The 27,545-nt window shown below is 44.0% G+C and overlaps 1 protein-coding gene across 1 annotated transcript; it reads left to right on the plus strand.

Moving 5' to 3' along the window:
- The first annotated feature begins 49 nt into the window (after nucleotides 1-49).
- TMEM231 (transmembrane protein 231) lies at nucleotides 50-25,608 on the plus strand. Its single transcript, XM_029924484.1, has 8 exons — nucleotides 50-321; nucleotides 6,562-6,986; nucleotides 7,082-7,251; nucleotides 19,155-19,283; nucleotides 19,617-19,760; nucleotides 21,990-22,071; nucleotides 23,206-23,311; nucleotides 23,655-25,608. The coding sequence occupies exons 2-8, from the start codon at nucleotides 6,848-6,850 to the stop codon at nucleotides 23,833-23,835; spliced, it is 951 nt and encodes a 316-aa protein (XP_029780344.1). The 5' UTR covers nucleotides 50-321; nucleotides 6,562-6,847; the 3' UTR covers nucleotides 23,836-25,608.
- The last annotated feature ends 1,937 nt before the right edge of the window (nucleotides 25,609-27,545 follow it).

Here is a 27,545-nt window from a genome sequence, read left to right on the forward strand (position 1 = left end):
CAACCGGCGGGGGGCGGGGCTTCCGGTGCTCCTCGCCCGGACGCGGAGCCAGGGAGCTAGGCCACACACTAGGAGGCGGGCCAGGAGATGGCTCCGCGAGGGGCTACCGGGGGAAGTGGGGATGACGACGGTGGCTACAGGGCCGTTTTTGAGGTGTTTTGGTGACTAGGAAGGAGCTGATGTCAGGAACTGGTAACAGGAGTGGGGTCTCGGTGGACGTTCGTAACGAAGAGTTTGGGGGTCTGGCCGATAGGATAGGGATCTTATAGAGGACTTTTCATGAGGGAAGTCTCATTGATGACAAGGGGAGGGATTTTGGAGGTAAGAATGGCAGAAGAGCAGAGTGGTGGTTGGTGAAGGCGTGGGCGGGAGGGGAGTCTGTTTACGGTATTGACAGTCTGGCGAGTATTGTTTGGAGTGGTAACAGGTTGGGGGCTCAATACTGGAAGTGTGACTAGTTTGAGGGGGTGGGTGGAGAGGTACTGATGACAAACTGCGAGTTCAATATTGGAGACAGCCATAATAGGTTATCTTGGACCAAGAAATTGATTTTAAAGAAATTCCATTTCCTTCCTTTATTCACGGATAAATGTTTCAGTAAACATTATGCATTTGAGGGTAACATCGCTCTAATCATAAAGAAACCCCTTAACCTTAACTGCAGAGGAGTTAGAGGTGATTGTCAGGCTGGGAGAATTCCCCTGAGGGTTGGTCATAAGACAGGTTTCTGTAGCAGTTCAGCAATCACAGCCTGGGCTGTGTGTGTGTGTGTGTGTGTGTGTGTGTGTGTGTGTGTGTGTGTCACGTGCCTAAGCATATGCCTTGGGGTTCTCCAGTGATGTCACTCCTTTCTTCCTAGCAGAGTCATCAGGACAGTCTGCTCTTGATCAACATCTGTTTATGAGCTGATGAATATGTAATAAGAATATTCATTTAATTGGGCACATGATCCTTGCCATGTGCTTGTGATTCTGATGCATCTGAAAGGCTTGTATGTTTGAACACTGTCATTCATCATTTCCTACAATTGTAATTCCTGATGGATGCTGTGGAATCTAGCTTCATTCTAGAAGCATTTTCGTTATTTTAAAATTGTGTGTCTGAGCAACCAAAATAGATTTTTGTTTGCTTGCTTGCTTCTAATGAAGTGAAAAATCTTTTGAATTTCATACCTGGAAGTTATTACTGTTGCAAACAGGAGCACTGTTTTAGGTGTTAGGGGAATGCAGTGAACAGAACTGACAACACCTCTGCTCCCATGGAGTTTGCATTCTAGTGGGACAAGGCAAAAAATAAATGTGTCAGGTAATGGTCGGTGCTGTTTAGAAAATCAAGCAGAGTTGGTGACAAGAGTGCTGGTAGACTAGAATGTAAATAGGTGAAGTGGTTGGCATATTCTAGCAACAGGAAGGAAGCCCTTGTGGCTGGAGCTGAATAAACAAGGGGAAGTGTGTTAGAAAATGAAATCAAAGAGATCTATAACAAAACTGCTGAGCTGTGAATTCCTTGTGAAGAATTTTGGATCTTATTTAGAATGAAATGAGAAGTCAGTGGAAGGGGCCGCCTGGGCGACTCAGTGAAGTGTCTGACTTCGGCTCATGTCATAATCTTGCAGTTTGTGAGTTTGAGTCCTGCCTCGGACTCTGTACTGACAGTTGAGAGCCTGGAGTGGGCTTCAGATTTTGTGTGTCTCTCTCTCTGCCCCTTCCTGCTCCTGCTTGCTCTGTCTCTCGATCAAATAAACATGAAAAATGAAAATTTTGTTAACTTAAAAAATAAGTCAGGGGAGGTTTTTAGCAGAGGTGTGACATGGTATGGCTTTCTTTTTGAAGTGATCAGGCTAGCTTCTTTTTAGACTGTAAGAGGTTGTGAATGGAAGCCAGGGGAACAGTTAAGAGGCTACTGTGATAATCCAGGTAGAAGATGATGTTGGCCTACACCAAGAAGGTGTCTGTGGAGACAGTGGGAAGCAGTTGTATTCTAGATATATTTTGAAGGTATAGCTTGATGATAGATTGGATATGAAGCATGAGGAACAAGTCAAAGTCAAGGATTTTGCAAGGATGGAATTGCCATTTACTGAAATAGGGTGGAGCCAGCTTGGAGGGGGGTGGAGAGGTGAGAATCAAGGTTTGGTTTTGCCTGTATTGAGCCTGAGATGCCCAAGAGACACATCCAACTGAAGTTGTGGAGTAGGTGAAGAGATTAATGAGTCTCTCAAGTTCAGGAGAAAAGCATTTAAAGCTATTGAACAGGATGAGATCATCTAGAGAGTAAGCAAAAAAGAAAATACCTATTTTACAAATAGAATTAAACACTGAGGAATGAAGGTGGATGTTCACCATCCAGATAGGGAATCAGTGGTGGAGTTGGAAATTAGACTGAAGACTCCTGCTTCCTTTTACAGAGTGGGTCATTGTAGCCTAATCCAAGGTGTGTGTATACCACGTTGCACCTGGAAGACCTTAGTGTACTTCTCAAGGGAAAGATCCCATCAGTCCCCAACTTATAGGCTTGTAACCTGATGGTTTCACTAATGTGCACTGTCTTTCTGTCTTCTATTTTACCTACTTTCTTGATGATGTTCTTTTCCAGTTCACTATTCTAATTGCCTTCTTCAATCTGCCCTGATGATATACATCACCTTCTTTACCTATCAGGTCATTATATTTTGCTTATTGAATGTTCTAAAGATGCGGAATGCCTTCACTGAGGGGGTGACAAGTTGAAAAGGTGAACCAAAAGAAAAAATAGGATAAGGAAAATACGCAATTACATATTAACATACTTATGAAACATGCGGAGTAAGTTTCATATATTGGAGAGGTATGTGAACATAGATGCTGAGAGATGCCTAATGCAATGGGGGCTGATACAAAACCAAGGCAGGTTTATCAAGAAAGACTTCACAGAGAATGTGAATCTTATGTTTCAGAGAGAAGGGTACATTTTCCAAAGGGTAGACTTCCCTTAATAGAAACAAAGGCTGGGGTTGAAAGAGGGAATTGGGAAGCAATAGAGATAAATACTGGTGAAAGAAATGTTGGAAAGCCTTGAAGTAAACATTTAGGCATTTTAAACTTTCACGATAACCCTGAATGGGAGCTTCTAGAAAAGATTAGAACATGGTCAAAATGTGTAGTTTTAAGTGAACAACTCTCTTTGTCCTTAAGGGTAAAGTGTATGAAATGTGAGACAATTAGGGAAATGGAAACTGAGAAGTCCATTCTCAGTTACAAATATATGAAAATGGCACAATATACACCGAGCTTCGGCATTTAAAAAAAACTAATATTCCCTCTTAAAGAATCAAAATAAAACCACAAAAACTAGCTTCTTCAAATCATGAAACCAAAGAGTAAATATTTGTATCCACTATTTTTTTTTTTAGTTTTTCAATGTTCATTTATTTATGAGAGAGTCAGAGAGTGACAGGGGGAGGGGCAGAGAGAGAGGGAGACATAGAATTTAAAGCAGGCTCCAGGCTCTGAGCTGTCACCACAGAGTGTGATATGGGGCTCACACTCACGAGCCATGAGATCATGACCTGAGCTGAAGTCGCAAGTTTAACCAACTGAGCCACCACAAGCCCCTTGTATCCATTATTATTAAATACTTGAGGGGCGCCTGGGTGGCTCAGTCGGTTAAGCCTTCAGCTTCGGCTCAGGTCAGATCTCACGTTCGTGGGTTCGAGCCCCGCGTCAGGCTCTGTGCTGACAGCTAGCTCAGAGCCTGGAGCCTGCTTCTTGTTCCATGCCTCCTTCTCTCTCTGCCCCTCTCCCTCTCATGCTTTGTCTCTCTCTGTATCAAAAATAAATAAAACATTTAAAAAAAATTAAATACTTGAGCAAAGCACATGGCATTTCAGGGGAGGCACTTCATACCCCTAAACTCTCAGCAGTCACCTCCCTGTGTTTCAGCAGTGACTAAGCTGACACTAGCTACAGTTTGTGTTTCCTTCTGTTGAAAGAAGGAATTTTGAAGGCAAACACCTCCTTCCTCAATGTAGAGCCGCCCTCGGGAGGTGACGCTAGAACCATCTTTTCTGGAATCTTATATTAATGGTTATTTATGTATTATTTCAGTGATGTTAACATACAGTGTAATATTAGTTTCAGGTGTACAATATAGTGATTCAACAATTCCATATATTACTTAGTGCTCATCAAGATAAGTGTGCTCTTACTTGCCTTCACCTGTTCCCCCACCTCCCACCCACCTCCCCTCTGGTAACCACCTGTTTGTTCTATATTGTTAAAAGTCTGTTTTTTGGTTTGTCTCTTTTTTCCCCCGTTTGATCTTTGTTTCTTAAATTCCACAGGAGTGAAATCATATGGCTTTAATAGTTATTTAAATAAATGAAAGTCATTCACTTAAATCACAGATACAGTATAATGTCAGAATCATAATATAGATTTAAGCCTTACAATTGCTGTATTTAAGAGCCGTGTTACCACTCCAGAAAAGTTTATTTTCTTACTTTTAAATCCAAATTAGTTAACATATAGTGTAATAATTTCAGGAATAGAATTTAGTGATTCATCACTTACATATAACACCTAGGGTTCATCTTTACAAGTGTCCTCCCAATGTCCCTTGCTCATTTAGCCCATCCCTCCAGCCAACACACTACCAGCTACCCTCAATTTGTTTTCTGTATTTAAGAGTCTCTTATGGTTTTTTTTCCTTTCTATTTTTATGTTATTTTTGCTTTCCTTATGTCCATTTGTTTTGTATATTAAATTCCATATGAGTGAAATCATCTGATACTTGTCTTTCTCTGACTTATTTTACTTGGCATAATACACTCTAGTTCCATCCATGTTGTTATAAGATTTCATTCATTTGGATCACCAAGTAATATTCCATTGTATATATACACCTCATCGTCTTTATCCATTCATCAATCGATGGACATTTGGGATCTTTCCATACTTTGGCTATTGTCAATAGTGCTGCTATAAACATTGGGGAGCATGTGCCCCTCTGAATCAGCACTCTTGTATCCTTTGGATAAATACCTATTAGTGCAATTGCTGGGTCGTAGTGTAGTTCTATTTTTAATTTTTTTGAGCAATTTCCATACTGTTTTCGAGAGTGGCTGCACTGGTTTGCATCCCTACCAGCAATGCCAAAGGATTCCTCTTTCTCTGCATCCTCACCAACATTTGTTGATGCCTGAGTTATTAATTTTAGCCATTCTGACATGTGTGAGGTGGTATCTCACTGTAGTTTTGTATTTCCCTGATGATGAGTGATGTTGGGCATTTTTTAATGTGTCAGTCATCTGGGTCTTCTTTGGAAAAGAAGCCCATTTCTTCACTGGATTATTTGTGTTTGGGGTGCTGAGGTTGATTAAGTTCTTTATAGATTTTAGATACTAACCCTGTATCTGATATGTCATTTGCAAATATCTTCTCCCATTCCATCAGTGTCAGTTGCCTTTTAGTTTGCTGATTGTTTCCTTTGCTTTGCAGAAGCTTTTTATCTTAATGAGGTCCAAATAGTTCATTTTTGCTTTTGTTTCCCTTGCCTCTGGAGACATGTCAAGAAGTTTCTGTGACCAAGGTCAAAGAAGTTGTTGCCTGTTTTCTCCTCTAGCATTTTAATGGTTTCCTGTCTTACATTTATGTCTTTCATCCATTTTGAGTTTATTTTTGTGTATGGTGTAAGAAAGTGGTCCAAGTTCATTCTTCTGCATGTTGCAGTCCGGTTTAACCAACATTATTTGCTGAAGAGACTGTCTTTTTTTCCATCGAATAGTCTTTCCTGCTCTGTCAAAGATTAGTTGGCCATACATTTGTGGGGTCCATTTCTGGGTTCTCTATTCTATTCCACTGTGTATGTTCTTGTGCCAGTACCATTCTGACTTGACGATTACAGCTTTGTAATATAGCTTGAAGTCTGCAATTGTGATGCCTCCAGCTTTGGTTTTCTTTTTCAGGATTGCTTTGGCTATTTGAGGTCTTTTCTGGTTCCATACAAATTTTAGGATTGTTTGTTCTAGCTCTGTGAAGAATGCTGGTGTTATTTTGATTCGGGATTCTCAGAAAAGCTTTAAAGCAAGGATGAGCAGTACCTGACCAGATATATCAAAATCTTATGGCTGATAGGAATTTTCATCTTGGACTGTGGGGATAGTTGGACCCTGGATAGTTTTCCCAAATGGTCAGGTCTTGACCTCTCAGGTGTCTGTGTTGTTAGGATCTCAGCTGTTCTCTTCATCTATAAGCCATTTCTAGGTTGCCTTCAAAACAGAGGCATCAACTACTGGTTATCCTTTATCCTTCCAAGATCTCGGAGATTCATGTCGACAAGATGTCCTGTTACAGAGTATAGTGAAAGCAACAAATTTAGGAGACAAACGGACCTGACTTTGGTCTTGGCCCAGGCCACGGCCAGAACCACGGCAACGTTTGTGTTTGCCTGTAATAATATGGTGTGTGTGCTGTGACTGGTAGGACTTAAGTGTGAACAACATTGGGGATTAACAGTTGACACATAACCAGGTAGTTACTTCAACTTTTAGGAAAATCTTATTTTGCACAAATATTAACACAGGAGATGGCGACGATTCTGGGCTGGGAAACTTCGTATTTCCACTTAACGTTTGGAAAACGCACGTCAGGCGGAAAACTAGCTCTAATGCCTACCAGCGGGCACCGCCCCCTCTGAGCCCCACCCCTACCAAGGCCTCGCGTCCGTGCTATTGGTTCCTTTCCCTGCGCTGTTGGCTGTCGGTTGCCGTGGAGACCAAGGCTATGGCAACCAGGAGAAGCCAAACTTGGTCCTTCCTGTGGAACCGCGGAGGGCTCCCGGACAAGGAGTTGGACTCCGGGAAGGGTTCATGGCGCTCTACGAGCTTTTCTCTCACCCGGTGGAGCGCGGTTACCGCGCGGGGCTCTGCTCCAAGGCCGCGCTCTTCCTGCTGCTGGCCGCCCTGCTCACGTACATCCCGCCGCTGCTGGTGGCCTTCCGGAGCCACGGTGAGTCTGCCCGCGACCGTTGCGCGCACAGTTCCCAGCCGCCCGCTGCGCCGGTGCCCGCCTTCCTGACCTCCCCATCGCCCTCTCTGTCACAGGGTTTTGGCTGAAGCGGAGCAGCTACGAAGAGCAGCCGACCGTGCGCTTCCAGCACCAGGTGCTGCTCGTGGCGCTGCTGGGACCCGATCGCGGCGGGTTCCTGGCCTGGAGCACGTTCCCCGCCTTCAACCGGTTGCAGGGGCATCACCTGCGCGTCCCACTGGTTTCGGTACGTGATTCTGCCTCGGGCCTAGAGGCCCACCGGGACTGGAAGAGGGTGGCTAGGAGTGGCGGGGGCAGAGTGAGCAGGCCCGGCCTGGGGAAGTCCAGCTTGGGTCTTCAAGAGTCGTGAACCCACCAAAATTGTGTTCACAGCCGTATTGGCCAGAGTTTAATTTCCCGGGAGGTGACTCTCTTGATTCATTTGACTTCTCCAAAAGCAGTCCACAACCCCAAGGAGGTTAGCCACTGCTGTCAGCATGTGTCCAACACAGAGACCCGAAGCCTGGGGATAGCCTGTCTCTCTTCCCCGTCATTTCCGTGGGCCTGGCCTGATGGATGGGTGGTCGCTAAAATTCCGTTTTGATTCATGAAGGCTGAAAAGTGTTCTTACTAATTACCCCACTGTGTCGCTGCATTTGTGCATCGCCTCAGAGACCCTCAAGGACATGCATTTTTATGCACACCTAACACGTGGAAGCCGAGGCGCTCATTGGTCAAGCGAAGTCCCCAGAATGTGCTGGGGGCCCAGTACCGCCTCCCTGGATTTGTAGGGGTAGATGCTGCTCCATTCTGCAGTCGTCCAGAATGAAAAGGAAACATTTTACTGTCTGTAATTTAGTATTTGGTTCAGGATGAGAGTTTTCTCTACATTCACCCCCTTTCTTCTCATTTTCTGAAAACATTTTCCTTTCAAAGTATAAAAATTCTGTTTTTGTCTTCTTCCAAAGTTGAATCTCTTTACACAGAAATTTTTTTTAATCTGATTGGACATATGAATAACAATAAGCAAAATATTCAGATTTCTTTTTTCTGATTCCTTTAAGTTTTCTTACTTATTTCTAATTATATAAATGCATCCTCATTGTAAAATATTAAAGAATTACAAGTATATATAATGACAAAATTAAAGGCACACGTTTGATATATGTATACTTGTTAATTTACCTTATTCTTTTTAAAATCTGCATAGTATTTCACGACGTGGGAAAACTATAATGGATTTAACAGTTCTCTCTTGGTGGATGTTTGATATGCTTTTATTTTTTCACTGTTGGGATACTGCAGGGAACAAGATTTTGAATAAATCTTGCACCTTTGAACATCAAATTGTGAGGAATTGTAATATAAGCTATTTGTTGAGATTGTATCAGTAAACAGAAAACTAAGCAAGCAAATAATTATTAACTCCAGCAAAATAAAAAGTAAGGGAAAGGACCTACATAGTCATAATTATGGGAACACTGAATATTGATTGACTAACCAAAATGAGAGTTAAAGTCAACTGAGGAGTGGAGGGCAGAAACTAACAACCCTTCATCTCTCCTGTGGAGAGTCAGTAGAGAATGCCCAACGCTGAGAAATCAGAGGTGCCTGTGCCAATGTTATTTAAAGACATGGAGATACATTTCTACATAATCAGGTAAATGAGATGAAAATATTTGCCATAGGGCTGGAAGTCTGCTGCGTTGTAACAAACCTTGTTGAATACCTTTGATTCTTTAAATGATCAGGTCGTTTAAACTGATTTTAAAACATAGAACTGAAGTAAGAGACAAATTTCCTTCAGTAACTCCTCACTAATCATTACATGTCGCCCATTTTTATTCTTACTGAAGATGATAATGCCTGCGGGGGAGGGTGACTGTGGACCAGAGGCCGTGTCAAGGTAGCTGACCTTTCCCTGCATACCCGCTGTGTTTTTCATGTTCCACATGCATGTGTTGACTTTCCAACAGTAGAAACAAAGGGTTTTTTTATTCCAAACATGAAATTAACTTGCTCGTTTTACTTTTTTTTTAATGTTTTATTATTTTTGAGAGACAGAGAGGCAGAGCATCAGCAGGGGAGGGGCAGAAACAGAAAGAGATACAGAATCTGAAGCAGGCTCCAGGGTCTGAGCTGACAGAGCAGTTCGAACCCACGAACTGCAAGATCATGACCTGAGCCGAAGTCAGCCGCTTAACCAACTGAGCCACTCAGCCGCCCCACACATTTTACTTTAGATTAGTGTTCCCGTCTTTTAAGTTTTTGGTAGAAGGTTTTTTTCATCACCTTTGTGTATTCCTCTCTATCATACTTCTGGTCACTTGAGTCTAAGAAGTAATTATGAAAACTTAATAATGAAAACAAGGATATAGCATTAGGTTTTATTCATTTGTTCTTTTCATTTGTTCCTCCACCAACTGACGGCCCCCCAGTTGGACTGCTAGTTAGGTAGGCTCTTATCTCTGTAACTGGAAACTACTCCCTCAAGAGCACTGCCCGTGTTCCCCCTGCTTCTAATGTGTGTGTGCCAATTTTTGATCCACAAAACCAAGACAACCTCTTATTTTTATGGTGCCCAGAACTATTAATCCTTTTTAATACTGGGTAATTTTACACTATGAAATACAAAGCCAAAGCTCCTTTTTCCTAGTCTTTTTCCCCCCCTCCATTCTAGGCCAGTGTCTATAAAGCAATATATGACTATGTCATCTGTGTTCCTTCTCAGTAAATGATCTGCTTTGTTCCTAGCTGAGCTCTTGGTTTGAGAATAGTTTCCAATCATAAGGCATAAATAAATGAGCTAGAAGATATAGTGCAAGTACAGATCTCAAGAGGAACCCAAAAAATAAACTCATTAGGAATAAGCTTAACAAAAAATGTACAAGATCTATATAAATAAAAAGACTGATGAGTGACACAAGAGATAAAAAAAATTGATAATGTCTTCATATTCTTGGATAGGAAAACTCAACATCATAAAGATTTCTCCCTTGGTTAATCTATAATTTCAGTGCATTCTCAATGAAAACAGAACAGTTTGGGGGGACAGACAGGCATACGGAAACAGAAGGAAAAACTCTAGGAGAAGAGAAGGGTAATAAAAGGAAAGTTGCTCTACCAGATAAAACTAGACCTTAAAGCCATAACTAGCAAAGCAGAGTGGTTTGAAGAACTTGTATAAAAAGTATGGAAATGGACTCAGATATGATGAAGATGGCATTTTAAATTAGTGACAAAAGCTGACTTACATCATAAAATGGTGTAGGGACAACTGAGAAGCCATCTGGAAAAAGTTAAGTTGGAGCCAGGCCTCAGACCGTCATCAGAATTAACACCCAGATAGATAGAAATTCAACTTAAAATATGAAATAAGGGGCACTTGGGTGGCTCAGTTGGTTAGGCATCCAACTTCAGCTCAGGTCATGATCTCATGGTTTGTGAGTGGAAGCCCAGTGTCAGGCTCTGTGCTGACAGCTCAGAGCTCTGACCCTGCTTCGGATTCTGTGTCTCCCTCTCTTTCCGCCCCTCTCCCACCCCGTACTCTTTCTCTGTCAAAAATAAATAAACATGAAAAAAATTAAATACGAAGTAATAAAGGTAATGAAACAAATGCTGGGCGAAAGCTTTTATATCTTGGAATAGGAAAGGTTATTTGAAGCATGACATAAAACCTAGAATCCATAAAAGAAACATTTTTGGTAAATTCAACTCTATAAAAATAATTTTCTAAAATTATTGGCATGGTAAAACCATAAGCACAGTCAAAACACAAATGACAACTAGGAAAATGTTTTATTATTTGTATCATCAGAAGCTCCTTTTCCAAACATAAAGATCTGTAATGAAAAGACCAACCACCCAGTAGAAAAACAGGCAAAGAAGGTAAATAGTTCAGAGAACAGGAAACACATTTGACTCTTAAATATATGAAATTACAAGCATGATTAGAGAAATGCAAAGAATATACTGAGATGCCATTTTTTAATCTATCAAGTAGGCAAAATTGAAGTTTGATGACACATTGGTCAAGACGTAGGGAAACTTGTGAGCATTCCCGTACATCACTGATGGGAGTGCAGATTGGACCAACTTCTTTGAAGGAGTACCCGTCCATGTTTATCAGAATTACAGATGTACGGGCCTGCTTTGTGCCTGCTTCCATTTTCAGCGAGGTACTGTAAGGTTTGTGCACACATGTGAAATGGCATACATAAAAAGTTGCCAGTTGCAGCATTGTTGGTAATAAAGTAAACATCCCATGTAGTAATAGAAGACTCAGCAAAGAAATTGTGATACACCTGCCCAGTGGAAAGTTGCATAACTTTTTTTTTAAGTTTATTTTGAGTGAGAGAGAGTTCGTGTGCAAGTGGGGGAAAGGCAGAGAGAGAATCTCAAGCATGCTTCGTCCTGGGCTCAGTCTCATGAACCATGAGATCTTGACCTGAGCCAAATTCAAGATTCCCAGGCTTAACCAACTGAGCCACCCATGCACCTGGCTCAGCTACTTTCTTTAAGTTCTTTAAATGATTATCATTTGAGAGAGAGAGAGAGGGAGAAAGTATGTGCATGCACAAACACAAGTTGGGGAGGGACAGAGAAAAAGGGAGAAAGAGAATCCCAAGCAGGCTCTGCACTGAAGTGGGTGTGATTCGGGGCTTGAACCCACAAACTGTGAGATCATGACCTGAGTTGACGTCAAGAGTCAGACACTGAACCAACTGAGCCACCCAGGCGCCCCTAGCTATTTTTTTAATGAAGTGAATCTCTAGATATTGAATTACCTCCAAGAGAAACTGATAAGTACAAAAAACAAAAATTGTATATTGTAAGCTTCCATTCATACAAGAATAATAGAAAAAATAGCAATATATGTGTGTGTATACATATACATACATGCATGTTCTTTCTCTGGAAGGATTCAAAAGACACAACACTGATTGCTCTGGGGAAGGAATTAGGTAGCTAAGGTTAGAGTGGGAGAGAAACTCTTACTATATATCCTTTTACCTTTTAAATTTTGTACCATAAGAGTGTAATACATATTCAAGATTTTTAGACTATAATCACAATTTTTAAAGGAATAAATTTAGTAAGTGTCCAAGTAAGGCAAAAACAAACCAAAAACAATTAACAGCTGCTAAGTATATAAAGTAACACAGCCGCTTTGGAAGATAGTTCCTCAAAAAGTTAAACTAGAATTACTGTATTTTCCAGCACCTCCATGCCTAGGTACATGTGTGCCCAAGAGAATTGAAGACCTATAGCTACACAAAAAGTCACGCACGAATGTTCAGAGGGTCTTTATTCCTAATATCAAAAAGCCTGACCCAAATGTCCATCAACAAATGAATGGATAAATGAATTGTGTTATAGCCATATAATGGAATATTATTCAACCACAGAAAGGAATGGAGTCATGAGACATGATACAGCATGGATGAACCTTCAAAACCTGCTAAGTGAAAGAATCTTACCACAAAACAGCACAGTGAATGATTCCATTTATATTAAATGTTCAGAATAGACAAATCGTGAAGACAGAAATTAGGTTAGGGGCTCTGGGGCTTGGGGAGTCGGGTAGGGGAGAGATAGGTAGTGACTAATAGGCATAGGGTTCCTTTTCCAGATGAAGAAAATGTTTGAAAATTGGAATTTAGAGAGTGGTAATAGTTGGGCAGCTTTTGAATATCCTAAAATCTACTGAACTGTATATGTGAATTTTTTGTATTTGTGTGTGTATGTGAATTATATGTAATTATAAATGTGAATTAAGTCCCAGGTTTGTTTTAAAGCAGGTGGGTGATCTTTTGGTGATACACTTGCAAGCCATAGTAATAAAAATTACTGTTGGGGCGCCTGGGTGGCTCAGTTGGTTAAGCGTTTGACTCTTGATTTAGGTTCAGGTCATGATCTCATGGTTCATAAGATCAAGCCCTGTGTTGGGCTCTGTGCTGACAGTTTGGAGCCTGCTTGAGATTCTCTCTCTCCCTCTCTCTGCCCCTCCCCTGCTTATGCTCACTCTCTCTCAAAATAAATAAATAAACTTAAAAAAAATTACTGTCGATTCACTAGGTCTCAAGTATATGCTTAGCATTCACTTTATCATTAGATAATATATTTAAAGCCCTTTACATAGTATTTGGGCTGTGATATTCACTAATTGTTAACCATTAACTTTTTTTAACATATATGTATTTTAATGTTTTTATTTTTGAGAGAGAGTGACAGAACATGAATGGGAAGACAAAGAACCCAAAGCAGGCTCCAGGCTGTCAGCACAGACCCTGACCCAGGGCCCAAACCCAGAAACTACGAGATCGACCTGAGTTGAAGTCGGATGTTTAACTGACTGAGCCACCCAGGCACCCCAATTTTTTTACATATATTATCTCTTTAACCCTCACATGAACCTTGTGATGTAGAGGTTTATACCCCTGCTTTACAGGTAAAGATACCAAGACTCAGAGAAGTGACATAATGTGCCTTGTTCTCAAGGAACAGTCAGGACTACAATGCAAGGGTTTCCCCATTCTATATCATATACTCTGAACCCTTCCTGCAGCAAGATACTTCTTTCCCCTGTCACTCCCTACATAAAGCTGGACTAACTACAGCCTGAGAAACTGCCCAGGAAGCCAAGGAAGCAGTGGTTTTAGGTCTAGGTTTGACCAAATGCTGGGGAGCGGCTTTGTGGTTGCTAATTTGGAGAAATGCCTCCAAAGTCAGAAATGGGCTTGCTTCTCCTTTTGGTCAGCTCACCTTGGACAGCGTCTCTTAAAGTCCCTATGCTTTTAATGCTTTCAAAATCTGAGTTTCTTGTTGTTGCTATTGTTGTTAATGACAGAAGGGGGTGGGGGGAAAGCACAGGGTGACCTCCCTCTTCAGTAAGCCTGACTTAGCTCTTTAAGGCATGTGTGGACCCACAGAATATGGGGCGGAAGGCTATAAGGCAGTGCAGGAAGGTGAGTGGAGAGCATCATGCATCTGAGATGCCCATTTTTTTTCACATCTCTGAAATCAAAAGGTGTCCTCTCTGTGGTACCATACTGTAGCTGCTGCCGGGAAACAGGCCTGGCGTAGTCCTCAGTGCCTACCCGTGTGCAAACATCAGATGTGTCAGGGTCAAAACTTCCAGAAGGGACATCGGTATCTTGAAAGAAAACCCCAGCAACAATAATAAAACATTATCTTAACCCTGAGAACCAAATGTTGGCCATTTGGAAGGTTTAAGAGGTACTTAAAAATAGGTTAGCTCTACATAATTTTTAAAATTCTTATTAGAGAGAGTGAGAGAGAGAGCACGTATTGTGAACCGGGAAGAAGGGCAGGGGGAGAGAGAGAGGGTATCTTAAGCAGACGCCACATTGAGGCCCAGTGCGAGGCTGGATCCCACAACCCTGGGATCATGACCAGAGCTGAAACTGAGAGTTGGATGCTCAACTAACTGAGCCCAAAACGCCCCATAATTTTACAGCCTGATTAAGACCCAGACAGTGGATTTTAGTTCCCTTTATGGATTAAAAAAAATATTTTATCACCAATGTACTTGAGGTACAAAGGACAAAATTACATAGAAAAGTGTGGCTATCATAGAGTCACAAAGTGATGCAAGTATAGTGAAATGTAAAGAAGTTTTAGGAATCCCTAGATCAATTTATTTTGTTTATATATATGTATATACACATATATATAAATAAGTATTGTTTTATTTGAGAGACAGTGCGTTAACAGGGGAGAGGGGCAGAGAGAGAGAAAGAGAGAATCTTCAGCAGGCTTCACGCTCAGCCCCAAGCCTGACATGGGCCTCATTTCCACAACCCTGGGATCATGACCTGAGCTGAAATCAAGAGTCAGACATTCCACTGACCAAGCCATCCAGGTGTCCATATAAAAAGTGCTGGTATATAAACTAATGGTGCATTTTATAATTGATGGCATCTTAGATTCATTGAAATACAGGTAGCAAGAATTTAATGAGTCTAGGAGCAATAAAATATCATTCCCTACTTTGCTGGAGACTGAAAGACTGGTGCCAAAGAATATTTTCAGCATTAGAAGAAAAATATGAAACACCCAATGGTGACAAGTATACGGTATGATGGACACAGGTATACGCTAAGAAATTAACCTTGGGGCACCCAGCTGGCTCAGTTGGTAGACCATGCAACTCTTGATCATGAGTTTGAGCCCCACATTGGGTATAGAATTACTTAAACATGAAATCTTTTGAAAAAAATTAAGAAATTAACCTTTGATAAAAGAATATGATATGAAAGAATTAAAAGGTATGAAAACAAACAGGAGCCTAACAAAATTCCAACAAACCATCAAAACTATAGAATCCCTGATGGGGAAAATGTTACAAGTCAGAGCAGTCCGGAAATAATGACAGTGATTAAATTTACAGCAACTCTCAGGTGGCATACAGGTTAGTGGGTCTTGTTCCCGCTCCAACCCCATGCTCCTGCACCCTGCTTTGTCCTGCTCTTGCTGAGTTGCTGAAAACCACATCCTCCTTTGCCTGCTGGCTCTCTGTGAGGCTCTGCCTGTAGGAGGCATGATGAGCCTAGTTCTGGAAGTGGGAAAAAACTGGAAAATGCAACCAGAGGAAAGAACCATTGTCCGGGTGAAGCAAACGGAAGGGGGACATCTCCTCCAGCCTTATTGATTCCCTCTGGTGGGTTCTTTCCTCCAGGCTCCTGAGGTCTGGGTCTCAGCTCCTTGAGGTAACGCCAGCCTCTTCCCTTCTTTCCCCAGCCCTAGGCGCAGCGCTGCTCTCTGGGGTCACCCTCCACATCCTACCTTGGTACTCTGCTCCTGCCTTTCTGGTCCTCTAATACCTTTGTTACTAATTATCCCCTATACTAAATCCCTCCGTTAAAGTTACTGTCCATTTTTGTTTCTGTCTTCCTGATTGGCCCCAGATGGATCCAGGCACACTGATGAGAACTGACTAAACCTACCAACGTCTGCATTTCTCTCATCTAGTATATTCATATTGCTATCACATATATCCGAAAGGATTATCCTGCTTTTAACCACCAGAAATCTTTGAAATTAGGGTTCTTGTGGACTCTTGAAGAAGGAGCACTGAATAGAGCCTACAAATCTAAGTCCTAACCCCAGTTCTGTCACTGAGTCCCATACCGTTTCTTAGCCTCAATGTAACACTGTAAAGAGCTCTTTTTCTTTATTGCTAATTATTACTGTAACTGAGATCTGAGGAGGAATCAGATGGGACAATCAGTGGATATACAAACTGCCTCGAGTTGCACATGTGCCTTATAAAAATAAGGTGCTGGTGGAATTTATGAATTCTCTTAGCCAAACACACCAATTGGGTTTTAGATACTAACCTTAAACTTGTGTTAAAGAAGTATTAGCTCTGTGAATGCTTGCCTTTAGAGCTGTTGTGCATGTGTTAAGCTTGATTTGAACTCAGTGAGATGGAATGGTGGAGGTCAGCAGTGGTCCAAGTGCTGGCACAGCCGCCCTGCCAGCGCTGCGGGGATGAGAGCCGGACCTGGTGGGGGCGCTTGTGGGAGATGCAGTGCATGCATCATTCGATCACCCCACAGCTGCCTCCGCCTCAGCCTCCATCTCCCACCCCCTCGGCTGCACTGGCCTCGTGGCTCCCTTAAGCACCGACCCACTTTGCGCACAGCACACGGCGCGGAGCCAGTGAACTTTGTCAGCAGGGATCACTCTGCTCCCAGATATTTCTGTGCTTCATCACCTCACTTCACTCCAGCCTCCCACAGTCAGATCTTCCTGAGTATTTCCTGTAAAAAAAAAAAAAAAATGGCTGTGAAATCCTACCCTGTCGTTCTTTAATTTACGCCTGCTTCATCTCTCTTTGTGGCACTTACCACATTTGTTTGTTTATTGATTTATTTTCTGCCTTCCTGGCCCAGAACATAAGCCCCTAGGGTAAGGAGTTTGTCTGTTTTGTTTGCTGTTATATAGTTCTAGCACCCGACAGTGCCTGGCACCTAGTAGGCCCCTAAAAAAATACTTGACGCAGTAATGTGAGAATTTAACAGGCAGACCCTAAATTATGGTGCAGTGTCAGATCCCTGTCCTGTGTGAACTTGAAGTAAAAGTGTGCGCACAGACAGAATACAGACTTACAAACTTTGATGCTGGCTTGTTGCAAAAAGATTTGTCCTTCCCAACATCTTCCCATGGAGGATTTGGTTTATAAGTCTGGACGTTTTAATCCTGGAAAGGGGATGAGATTTGAAGTCAAAGATGTGGTTTCAAATCCAGTCTTTCCCATTACTAGCCACACACAACAAATCCCTCCGTCTACCTGAACCTCAATTTTCTCATCTATTCAGTGGGAGTAATACTTACACTGCTTACCTCAGGTTGTAAAATACTTGCACTGTTTACCTTTATTGTAAAGATCAAATGAAAAAATGCATTTCTCTCCCTCTCCCAGACTGTGTTGGGGTCTGGATTCTTCTGGCAATCCCCGCCCCCTCCCCAGCCCCCCGCCCCAGCCACTATCCTGTCCTGCAAATGGAGACATTTGATCTTTGTCTTCCTGTCCAACCCTAAAGATCCAGAAGGCATGGGTCCACTACAGAGAGTTAACCCGACTTTGTCTTGCAAGTCTTCCCGACCAAAGAAAATTCGCAGGAAGACAAGGCAGCCTGTTTTCCATTCTACTCAAAGCTGTTAATACCTAATTGCCTCAGTAACTTGATCGCCAGCCCTGTAACAGATAGCCCTCCCCTACACCTGTGAAGCTGATGGACCAGGACAGAGAAAACAGAATCCGACAGGAGAGCGAGGGTAGGTTTCTCTAGAACAAGGCCTAGGATAAGGACATTATTGTCTAGAAGGAAAGACATGATTGAAAGGTCCTGAAAACTGAGATTGCTCCATCTCGAACAACCTTAGTAGCCTGAAAAAGAACAAAGAATCTCTTCCTTGCATAGTAGTAATGGCGGGAGGCAAAATGAATCTGTTCACAGAGCTTGCAGATGGGAACGGCGATACATCGCAGTAGAATCCTTTGGAGAACCTACAGGGGAAAAGGGTCAGTTGTAGCAACAGGATCCAGAGCTGTCCCAAGGAGCCGTGTCACAGTGATCTTATTTCATCGACCATCTTCCCTGTTCCTCATTTTAGGGTCAGTATGGGGTCGGACTATGGGAGGTGAGACTGGATTCTGGTGTTTTCTATGACCTGACATTGGCCTTTTTCCTTCCTTAGATCTCTGTGTTCCCTCCTTTCAGGTTCATATTTGTAAATCATCCTTGTAGCTTTAATGCCCTGCTGATTTTACGTAGCTTCCTTTTTCATTGTATTGATTGGTACTAAAAGGTGCACTCAGCTTTCAAGCCCCTACATCAATGATGACAATGAGGTCACATAACGATAGTCTAAAGCAAAGACACTTGTGGTTAAATGAAGTATAAATAGAGCTTGGTGCTTTTTTTCTGAGTCTGTTTGGGGGAATGCATAATGAGTAGGATTCATTTCTTTTCTATTAAAAAAAATTATTTTAATGTTTATTTAGTTTTGAGAGAGAGAGAGCAAGAGCACAAGCAGGAGAGGGGCAGAGAGAGAGGGAGGCAGGATCGGAAGCAGGTTCCGCACTGACAGCAGAGAGCCCGATGCTGGGCTTGAACTCATGAACTGTGAGATCATGACCTGAACCAAAGTCAGGTGCCCAACCAACTGAGCCACCCAGGCGCCCCTTTTTTTTTCTATTCTAAAAAGCTAACTTCGAGAGAAGTAGAAGTCAATTCTAATGTGCTATTTAGATATTCCATATAAACTCAGATGTGTTTCCAAAGAAAAAAAGAAAACACCAGCAACACAGCCAACAAAAAAGATCAAAGGAGATGAAGAAAAAAGAAAAATGCCATCCAGGTGTTATTGATCTTGCCACTTCACGTTCCGGTTCAGTTTGGCTCTTGACTCTTTGAGAAGCACTAGTATGAAAGGTCAGGGCAGGCACATTGTGTGTCTTTCCCTGATATTGATCCACTTATACCTTTTTATTCTTGTTCTCTTTCGGTGGGGGAGATAAGTCCTGTGTATAGCAAAGGGCTGGGTCGCATGTCCAACAGTGGATTCTTCCCAGACTTGTTAAGGACCAGGGTCACTGGTCCTCTTTGGGTTTCGTAGACTAGAGAAGATGACAAGAACCAGGATGGGAAGATGGACGTGCTGCATTTTAGACTGGAGCTTCCTCTGCAGTCCACGGAGCATGTTCTCGGGGTGCAGCTCATCTTGACTTTCTCCTACCAATTGCACGTGAGTCGGTTCCTTATGGAAGCCCATCCCTTCCCTTTTGTCTTTTAATACTTAGCCCTCTTTCTGATTTCTAGGAAAACCCACGCTGCAGAAGGCTCTATTCTGAGGTGTAGTTTGGGATTTAATTGAGGCAAATCGAATGCTTCTCATTGGGGTCCTATTAATGTATGTCAGCTATTAATAGCTGGAGGTTTTTCTGCGTGGGGTGCTTCCTGCATGGCTAACTCTGGTGCTTAAGGGACTAGTAGGCTACAACCACAGACAGGGATGCTGGGAACCCAGGCCTTCCAATCTGCCTGAAATTGGTATTGTCTCTCCTTGGAATGATTTCAGAGGATGTCGACATTCGTGATGCAGAGCATGGCGTTCCTCCAATCCTCCTTCGCTGTTCCAGGGTCTCGGCTCTATGTGAATGGAGACCTGAGGCTGCAGCAGAAGCATCCCCTGAGCTGTGGTGGCCTAGATGTTCGGTACAACGTAAGGATGCTTTTTATTGTCCATCTCTTTTGTTTCTCTCTGTTACCGTTTATCAAGTTCTCGGAAGAGGGAGACATGAGAGTTGGAAATCGTATTTTTTCTGAGGGTGGCACAGAAGAGGATTTCTGAGGAATTCTTGCCATGAATTCTTTCATAATATAGGGACAGATACACCTGTATTTACATCTACAAGTGGGGGGGGGTCTGTCTTTAAGAGCTAAACTGTTTGTTGTTTTTGAGCACCCGTGTACACCCACACGGCATGTCCCAAGCAGTCTTCTGCGGTTCACGTGAAGCTCTGGGGGAATCACACTGACCACCGTTTATTAAGGATGTAACGTGCCAGCCCTGAGTTCAGAGGTTTAAACATATCACCTCATGGATCATGACAGCAGCCCATGACTCACCTGCCCCTGTCATTTCCCAGCTCTCCAGCTTCCTGTCCTGTCACGGCCCCGCTTGCCGCTTTCCAGCCACATCAGCCCTTTTGCTGTTCCTCAAGCCTGCAAAGCAGCTCCTGCCCTCCCAATTTTTGCACTTGGCCTTTCCCTCTGCCAGATGTCCACACAGCATGCTCTGCTACTGCATTTGGGTCCCTACTGCAATGTCCCTGAGCATGGTTCTTCCATGACACTCCTTTCTAAAATTTTTTTTTAGTGTTTATTTTTTGAGAGAGAGAGAAAGAGTATGAGCAGGGGAGGTACAGAGAGAGAGAGGGAAACACAGAATCTGAAGCAGTCTCCAGGCTTCAGCTGTCAGCACAGAGCCAGACGTGGGGCTCGAGCCCACGAACTGTAAGAGCATGACCTGAGCCGAAGTCGGCCACTTAACCGACTGAGCCCCCCAGGCACCCCTTGACACTCCTGTCTGAAGAGCATTCTCCTCCCTGCCATCATCCCTCACCAAATTTAGTTTCCTTACTTCCACTGGAAATAGTGAAGATTTGTTTTCGGTTCTTTGCTAGCTGTTTACCCCCGGAAGTAAAAGCAGTGACATCTTCTACATGGTCACTCCAGTACCTAAAACAGGCTGGGCACACTGTAAGCACTCAGATTTGGTGAAGGACTGAACTCTCCTTTTACACATTGGGGAAACTGGGGCGGACAGAGACTGATCAATTTTCCCCAAATCCCACCGCTTGTAAATAACAGAACCATGAACTATCTGTGTGGGGCTGCAACTCATGAATATGATCAGTCATTACTAACCTTTCTTTTATCACATGGGGTGGGGGGCATGGGCTGGGCTGCTTTTGAAAATGAAATTCAATGTTATCAGTTATTACAGGCATAAACCAGGACTGTTGCAAATAAACATATTTATGGTCACTTTAGCTATAATCAACATAGACTTAAGTTTATTTATTTTGAGAGAGAGAGAGAGAGAGCAGGCACTCGTGAGCAGGGGGGGCAGAGAGAGAAGGAGAGAGGGAGAGAATGCCAAGCACACCTAGGCAACATCAGCTCAGCATGGAGTCCGACACGGGGCTGAAGACCTGAGCTGAGTTCTGACACTCAACTGACTGAGTGACCCAGGCACCCCAAGATATAACCATTTTACATGCAGGTTTTATAGGAGATTCTGTCAACAGGAATGTAATATTGAAGGCAGGAGATCATTTCCTTCTTCGAAGGATTATATGCTTATTATTTGTACATTATCCTACTTCCATTTCTACACTTAAAAGAGATAAATTACAGAGCATCCAAAGAAGAGCAAGAACAAGACAAAGGGGTTGAAAATATGGTCTCCTCAAAAAAATTTAAGGAATTATTGCTCCCCTTGGAATAGAGATATTGACCCCTTTTTCTATCCCTTCGAAAGTGAAGACTGAACATAGTTGATTTCAATCATTGGGGCGCCTGGGTGGCTCAGTCGGTTAAGCAGCCAACTTCAGCTCAAGTCATGATCTCACGATTCATGAGTTCAAGCCTGGCGTCGGGCTCTATGCTGACAGCTCAGAGCCTGGAGCCTGCTTCGGATTCTGTGTCTCCCTCTCTCTGCCCCTCCCACTTGCTTTCTTTCTCTCTCTCTCTCAAAAATAAACATAAAAAAATTGTTGCAAGAGGGGGTCATCCATCCTCAAAGAAAGGGCTACTGATGTCTGAGTCGGCCACCGCACACAAGAGGGCGGTCTCAGCCCTGGGTGGGGAGGAGAATGGAAAGATGAGTGGGAAGGTGGCGGGGGGAGGGAGGGGGCTCACTCCACATCCTCCTGCCACATCCCAGGTGTCTGTAATCAACGGGACCAGCCCTTTTGCCCATGACTACGACCTTACCCGCATCGTCGCCGCTTACCAGGACAGGAATGGTGAGTCATGGGTACAAGCCATTTAGCCACTTGTCAAAGACCTTCCAGGTTAGTGGAGACCTTGGACAAAACCAGAACTGGAGCCCTTGTTGTGATAAAAATGACCAAACCAGTGGCTCTTCAGAATGGGAGGGGAACAGGCTGCCCAGATCTGTCCTTTTCCTCCTGGTATAAAGACCCGCACCCCACCCCCAGCCACCCCTACTCTTATGGTCCAGCAGGTGAGGGCACATTTATGTGCCATATTTATTGGTCACTAGCTTGATGGATTTCTTTTTTTTATGTAAACACCTAATTGAGTTGCTCCCCACACCACTCCTGTAAAAGAAGCCAAAGACAAATTGCTCTCCCTGGCGTTCAGATAGAAATAGGGAATGTGAGTGACTTGCCCCATATAAGCAGTTGGAGGAGAACAGGGGGCCCAGCGTTCTGGCCGGAAGGCAAAGCGTGTCCATTCCTTCTGGAGTAAAGGCTGTCAGGCCAGTGCGTGTGCTTGACTCGGCACACTGGTCTGGTTGGTGGTCTGAGGTTTTCCCCAAAGGCATCCGAAGCATTGCCTGGCAGCCGGACTTCAGAGATACTGTCCACACACATTTATCAGGTGGGGGGCTGCAATTCCAGTATTTCTTCCTGAATTTGTGTAACACCCTGGGGGCATTATTCCCAAACCAGAGGAATTTTAAAACAAAAACCCTCATCTACAGCTTTTCTTTCTTTATTCCTTCCAGTCTTTGTCCATATGCAGATTTTTTTATACAGCTCTGACTATAGCTTAGAAAACATTTTGGGATCCAATTTTTTTTGTACTTCATAATGTAAATATTTCTCCACACTGCTACGACGTTTTAATTGGTATTATTTTTAGTGGTACCATAGTATTCCTTTGCTTGGCCACCCAACAGTTGAAGAACACACAAACTGTTCCAAGTTTCTAACATAAATATTTTGACAACTGTTTTAACAAATAATTTATGAGCAGCTTTGCATATTCATTTCCATTTCGTTTTGAATCATTTTTCTGTGGAAAAAGTCTGGCACGCAGAATTGGCATCAGGGGTCAAAGAGTACTTGATAGCCCTTACTGTTTTATCGAGAGAGCATTCATGGACTGACGACCCCCTGCTTGTACCGCAGTAACCACCGTCCTCATGGACCCCCACCCCGTCTGGCTGGTGGGGAGGGCTGCCGGAGCTCCATTTGTGATTGAGGCCGTCATCCGGTACCCAGTGGAAGTCATTTCATATCCTTTCTGTGAGAGAGCCATAGTAGCTCAGTTTCGGGAAAAAGGAAGGTGACCCCCTTGTCCCAAGAGGGAACAGACATGGGAAGCCTCAGATTGGAAGTGGCTTAAATGACTCCATCTGCTGTTCGTGCAGGGGCAAAAAAATACTCATTTCCTCTCCGTATCTCTTTCTGGGCAATTCTTCAGGCCAGAATCATCCATATGTATGTCTTAATAATCTTCTGTCGTCCCTTTTCTGGTAAGGTTATGTGAAACATTTTGGCCATTTCCTGTCTAAACGAAACCTTTGGTTTAACTTGCACTTAGAAAATATCATCTATGACTCCTTAACCGTCTGTACTTATCTCCCAGGATTCTGGGAGACAATAAAGTTTGCCTGGGTCCAGTATGTCAGCATCCTGCTTATCTTCCTCTGGGTATTCGAAAGAATCAAAAGATTTGTGTTTCTGAATCAGGTGCTGACCACAATCCCTGTCGCAGCAATGCCCCAGGGAGAACGGTGTAAGGAGCACTTATCGTAAGAAGACCACTTCTGAGAACTAAGCAGGACCCTGGCTACCTCATCCTTGTCTTCTGAGAACGGCCATCTTAAGAAATTTTTACAAAGAGCTACTCACAGACACGTGCCCGCCTGTGTCCTTTTCCTACCAGAGACAAGGACAATCCCTTCTAAGCTTTCTCTACGCAGATTCCGTGTCTTCTAAGCACCTCCAGACTCTTCAGGGACTAGTTTGTGGAAACATCCAAGGGTTCCTGAAGGCTATAATTTGCTTGCTTGCTTTTCTCTTTCTCTCTCTCTCTCTCTCTCTCTCTCTCTCTCTCTTTTTTTTTTTTTTTTTTTTTTTTGCCTTAGACTTGAATTTCAGGAGAAAACTACAGTCAGTTCAGAACTCTTGGAAAGAGTCCCATCTCTGGTCAAGCAAAGACTTTTCCTCTCTTGAACTGAGAAACATGCTATGCATTTCTTCCCACTATTGTAAACCACCTTTTACTCTTTTCAGGGCTCTCTTGTGAGAGATATGCAAATCAGGAGCACTTTCCACTCCTGAGCATCTAAATTTCCCATTCAGAACTTTGGTTTCCAGAACTGAGAGGTCCTTGAAGGGGAGAATGGGAGCAAGGAGAGGGAGCTCCCGAGAGCACATGCACGCGCACGTGTGCGGGGGGCGACTCCAGGACACCGGCTCCGTCCACCTGCCCTCGGGCTAACAGACAGCGGTCTGTCACCAGCTCGGCTGAGCGGCCCTTTCTCCCTGGCCCGCTGTGGCTGGCTTTTTGCCCTGCCTTTTGCCCCGTCTGTGCCCCTGGAACAGCAGGCTGAAGCCAGAGTGCTGTTTCGTCCCCAGTCCCCTCAGCAGCAGTGGGGGAAGTAAGGATTGTAACAACAGCTTCTTTCTCTCTGGCCCTCACCCAGCAGCCTGGACACTTGCCACACCTCCTCCTTGACAGCCCTCCCCCCTTCTTGAAAAGGACGCGGGTGACAGAGGACCTGTTGTTGGTATTGGCTCCCACTGCCAACAACCACAGAGTTTATTTGGAGGGCTAGCGGGAAACCCAGCGGCTTGTATTCCCCTGATGAAGGAACAGGGTGCCCATCGGAGTGGCAGCTTTGGGGAGGACGCACGAGGTGCAGTGAGGGGACAAAGAGGATGCCTGCCCGCCCAGGAGAGCTTGATCCGGCCGCCTGGTCGGCCTGGTCCTCAGCAGCGTGACAGGATCAGCCTCTTGCCTAAGCGAGTGGCTGCCGGCGGGGGGCCTCTGCTGCACACGGAAGACGGTTTCTCCATCCTTGGCCCGAGGAAACGACCTGTCCTCCAAGGACAGATGGATCCGCCTTGTGATCCCCAGGTGTCACTGGCACTGGAGACACGCCTGCTCTGAACCAAGCTTCAAACCCACCCACAAACTCCTAGACACATGTATGCCTCAGTTTACCTTGGAGATTGAGTTCTTATTTCCAAAGCACCTTTTCTTTCTTTCAGGCTGACCAAAATAAGAGTTTTGGAAACTGCTGTTTTGAAGTATTCAAGCACAAAAATAGCTTAACACTGGCCCCTCTGCATTGTCTTTTAATATCTAGGGCTGTTTATATACCTACACATTTTTTTTCTTGGGATTTAAGTGAAAAATGGTTTCTGGTTAGAATCACAAAAAGGTATGGAGAAACGGGAAGATAGTTAAAGACATGAATGAACAAACACTGCTTTGCATTTTGTTAAATTATTTTAATGCAGAATTTGTATAAAGAACCATGATGTTTTGTACCTTTCTAATTAAAATATTCAAAATGGAAAGTTGCATGTGTCTGTTTTGAGAAGAAGACTTTGCAAAGGGGGTGGGGGGGAGGGCAGGCGTTGAGCACACAATTACTCATCGGGAGCCTTGAGTTGCCAGGGCTCTGCCCAAAGACCTTGGAGCTTTTGTTAGCTCTTTGGCAAAATCCCCTGGTCCAGGCCCAAGTAAATGTGAGTTTTTGGTGGAATCCACATGGCATGTGGAAACCCAAAGGCTGGAAAATTACAACTGTGTCTGGTGAATATCAAATTATTTACGGATCAGATGTTGGTAGCTTCCGAACCAAATGACGCGGTATAGTTGCAAGAGGGGGAAAAGGCGAGAAATACACAGGATTTTATCAGCTGAGCTGTAATAACTCATAGCTCAGTCAGGGTTTAAGACAATCACTCAATATTTAGGGTGACGGGGGAGATCTCTAATTTTGGGAAGTGATTTTACAGTTTCTGTTTGAATCAGGTGAGGCTCCCTAAGGCTCTGCTTAGATCTCATCATCTAAGATTAATAAGGCAATTCTCTGTCTTCTTTTTCTTTCTCCTCATGCTTTTTAATGCTTTTGGAAAGCACGAAAAGGAGTCCTCAAGTGAATAAGAAGGAAGAGGTTTGGCGGCTCCAGTAGATATTATACTTATTTTATCTTTTATTTGGTAACTTCTTTTTTAGATTAGAATAAAAATTTATTTTTGGTAAAGAATTATATTGTTTCATTTGTAAAAGCTGGAAACACTCATATAAATAACCAGCCCAAAGCTTGGATTTCCACGGGATCATCCGCATGAAGCAAGAGTCTGTTACTTCTTGTCTTTCTGACCAGAGAAGTTCTAAATGCCTATTGAGGGAAATGTGTAATTACAGAAACCTAAGGAAAACGAGTTGTCTGTAAATGTAGAAGTTATCACGACTGGTATTCTGGCAAACGTCTTTCTAATCTTTTGTGCTGTTTCTAATGTTTTGACTATCATAAACACTTCTATGAACCTTGTGTATAAATCCTTCTTGCCAGTCTATTTCCTTAAGTTTGATCCGAGAAAGGAATTACTAATTCAGAAAGCTTATGGCCCTTCGTAAGGATTTAAATTCATCTTGTCAAACCGCATCTTGGAAAGAATGCACTAATTTATACTCCCAGCAGCAGAGACTTCTTTTAGATCCCAGCACGGATTACAAGAGGTCAGAATGCTCTTTTTCAGATGCCTGGACTCTGTTGTTATCCTGGCCGGGGAGGGGGACAGACTGCTTTACTTACTGAAACGTATCTTGTATTTATCCGGACTTGCTATCAAGCCTGTGCCTCTGGGATAAGACTAGAACCGGGAAGGGACGGGAGGAGGGGGCAGCCAGCTCTGGGTCTAGCCCCTGAGGGCAACCTGGCGTCTCGGCCCCTCCCAGCTCGACTACTGGTTGGAGAGGCTGCGCTGTCCGCCTGGCATCAAGATGCTTTGGACTTGGCTTATTTAGGTCTGAGGCTGGGGGCTTGGGCAAGCGGCTTGGATTCCAGGTCACTTCGCTGCGAGGATGCCACGGAGAGCGAGGAGAGGCAAGATTGCGATTTGATTTCCCCTCGCAAGGGCCTTTTGTGCTCCCCGGAGCCCTCGCTCTCCAGGACCGGGGCCGGAGACAACTCCTTCGGCCAATGAGTCCGGAGAGGGGTGAGCGCCAGCGCCCTTCGCCATCCTCCCGCCGCCCCCGGGGCCCACCTGTGCCCGCCCCCTCCCGGTGCTCCCGCTCCCGCCCCTCCCCCGCGGTGGGGAGGGTACTGGGAGCCGGGGGCCAACCGGCTCCTTCCTTCCTTCCGTCCCTCCCGCCCCGGCTCCCGCCCGCCGGCTCCGGGACCGCAGCCACGTCTGAAAGCGCCTCATTGTGTGCGCTCTTCTCGGGCCGCGGGCGGCTGCGCGGGCGGCGCGGGGCGCGGGGGGCGCGGCCCGGGTGGGGGGCT

Source organism: Suricata suricatta, chromosome 16 (assembly GCF_006229205.1).
Source record: "Suricata suricatta isolate VVHF042 chromosome 16, meerkat_22Aug2017_6uvM2_HiC, whole genome shotgun sequence".
In the NCBI taxonomy this organism is placed as follows: Eukaryota; Metazoa; Chordata; class Mammalia; order Carnivora; family Herpestidae; genus Suricata; species Suricata suricatta.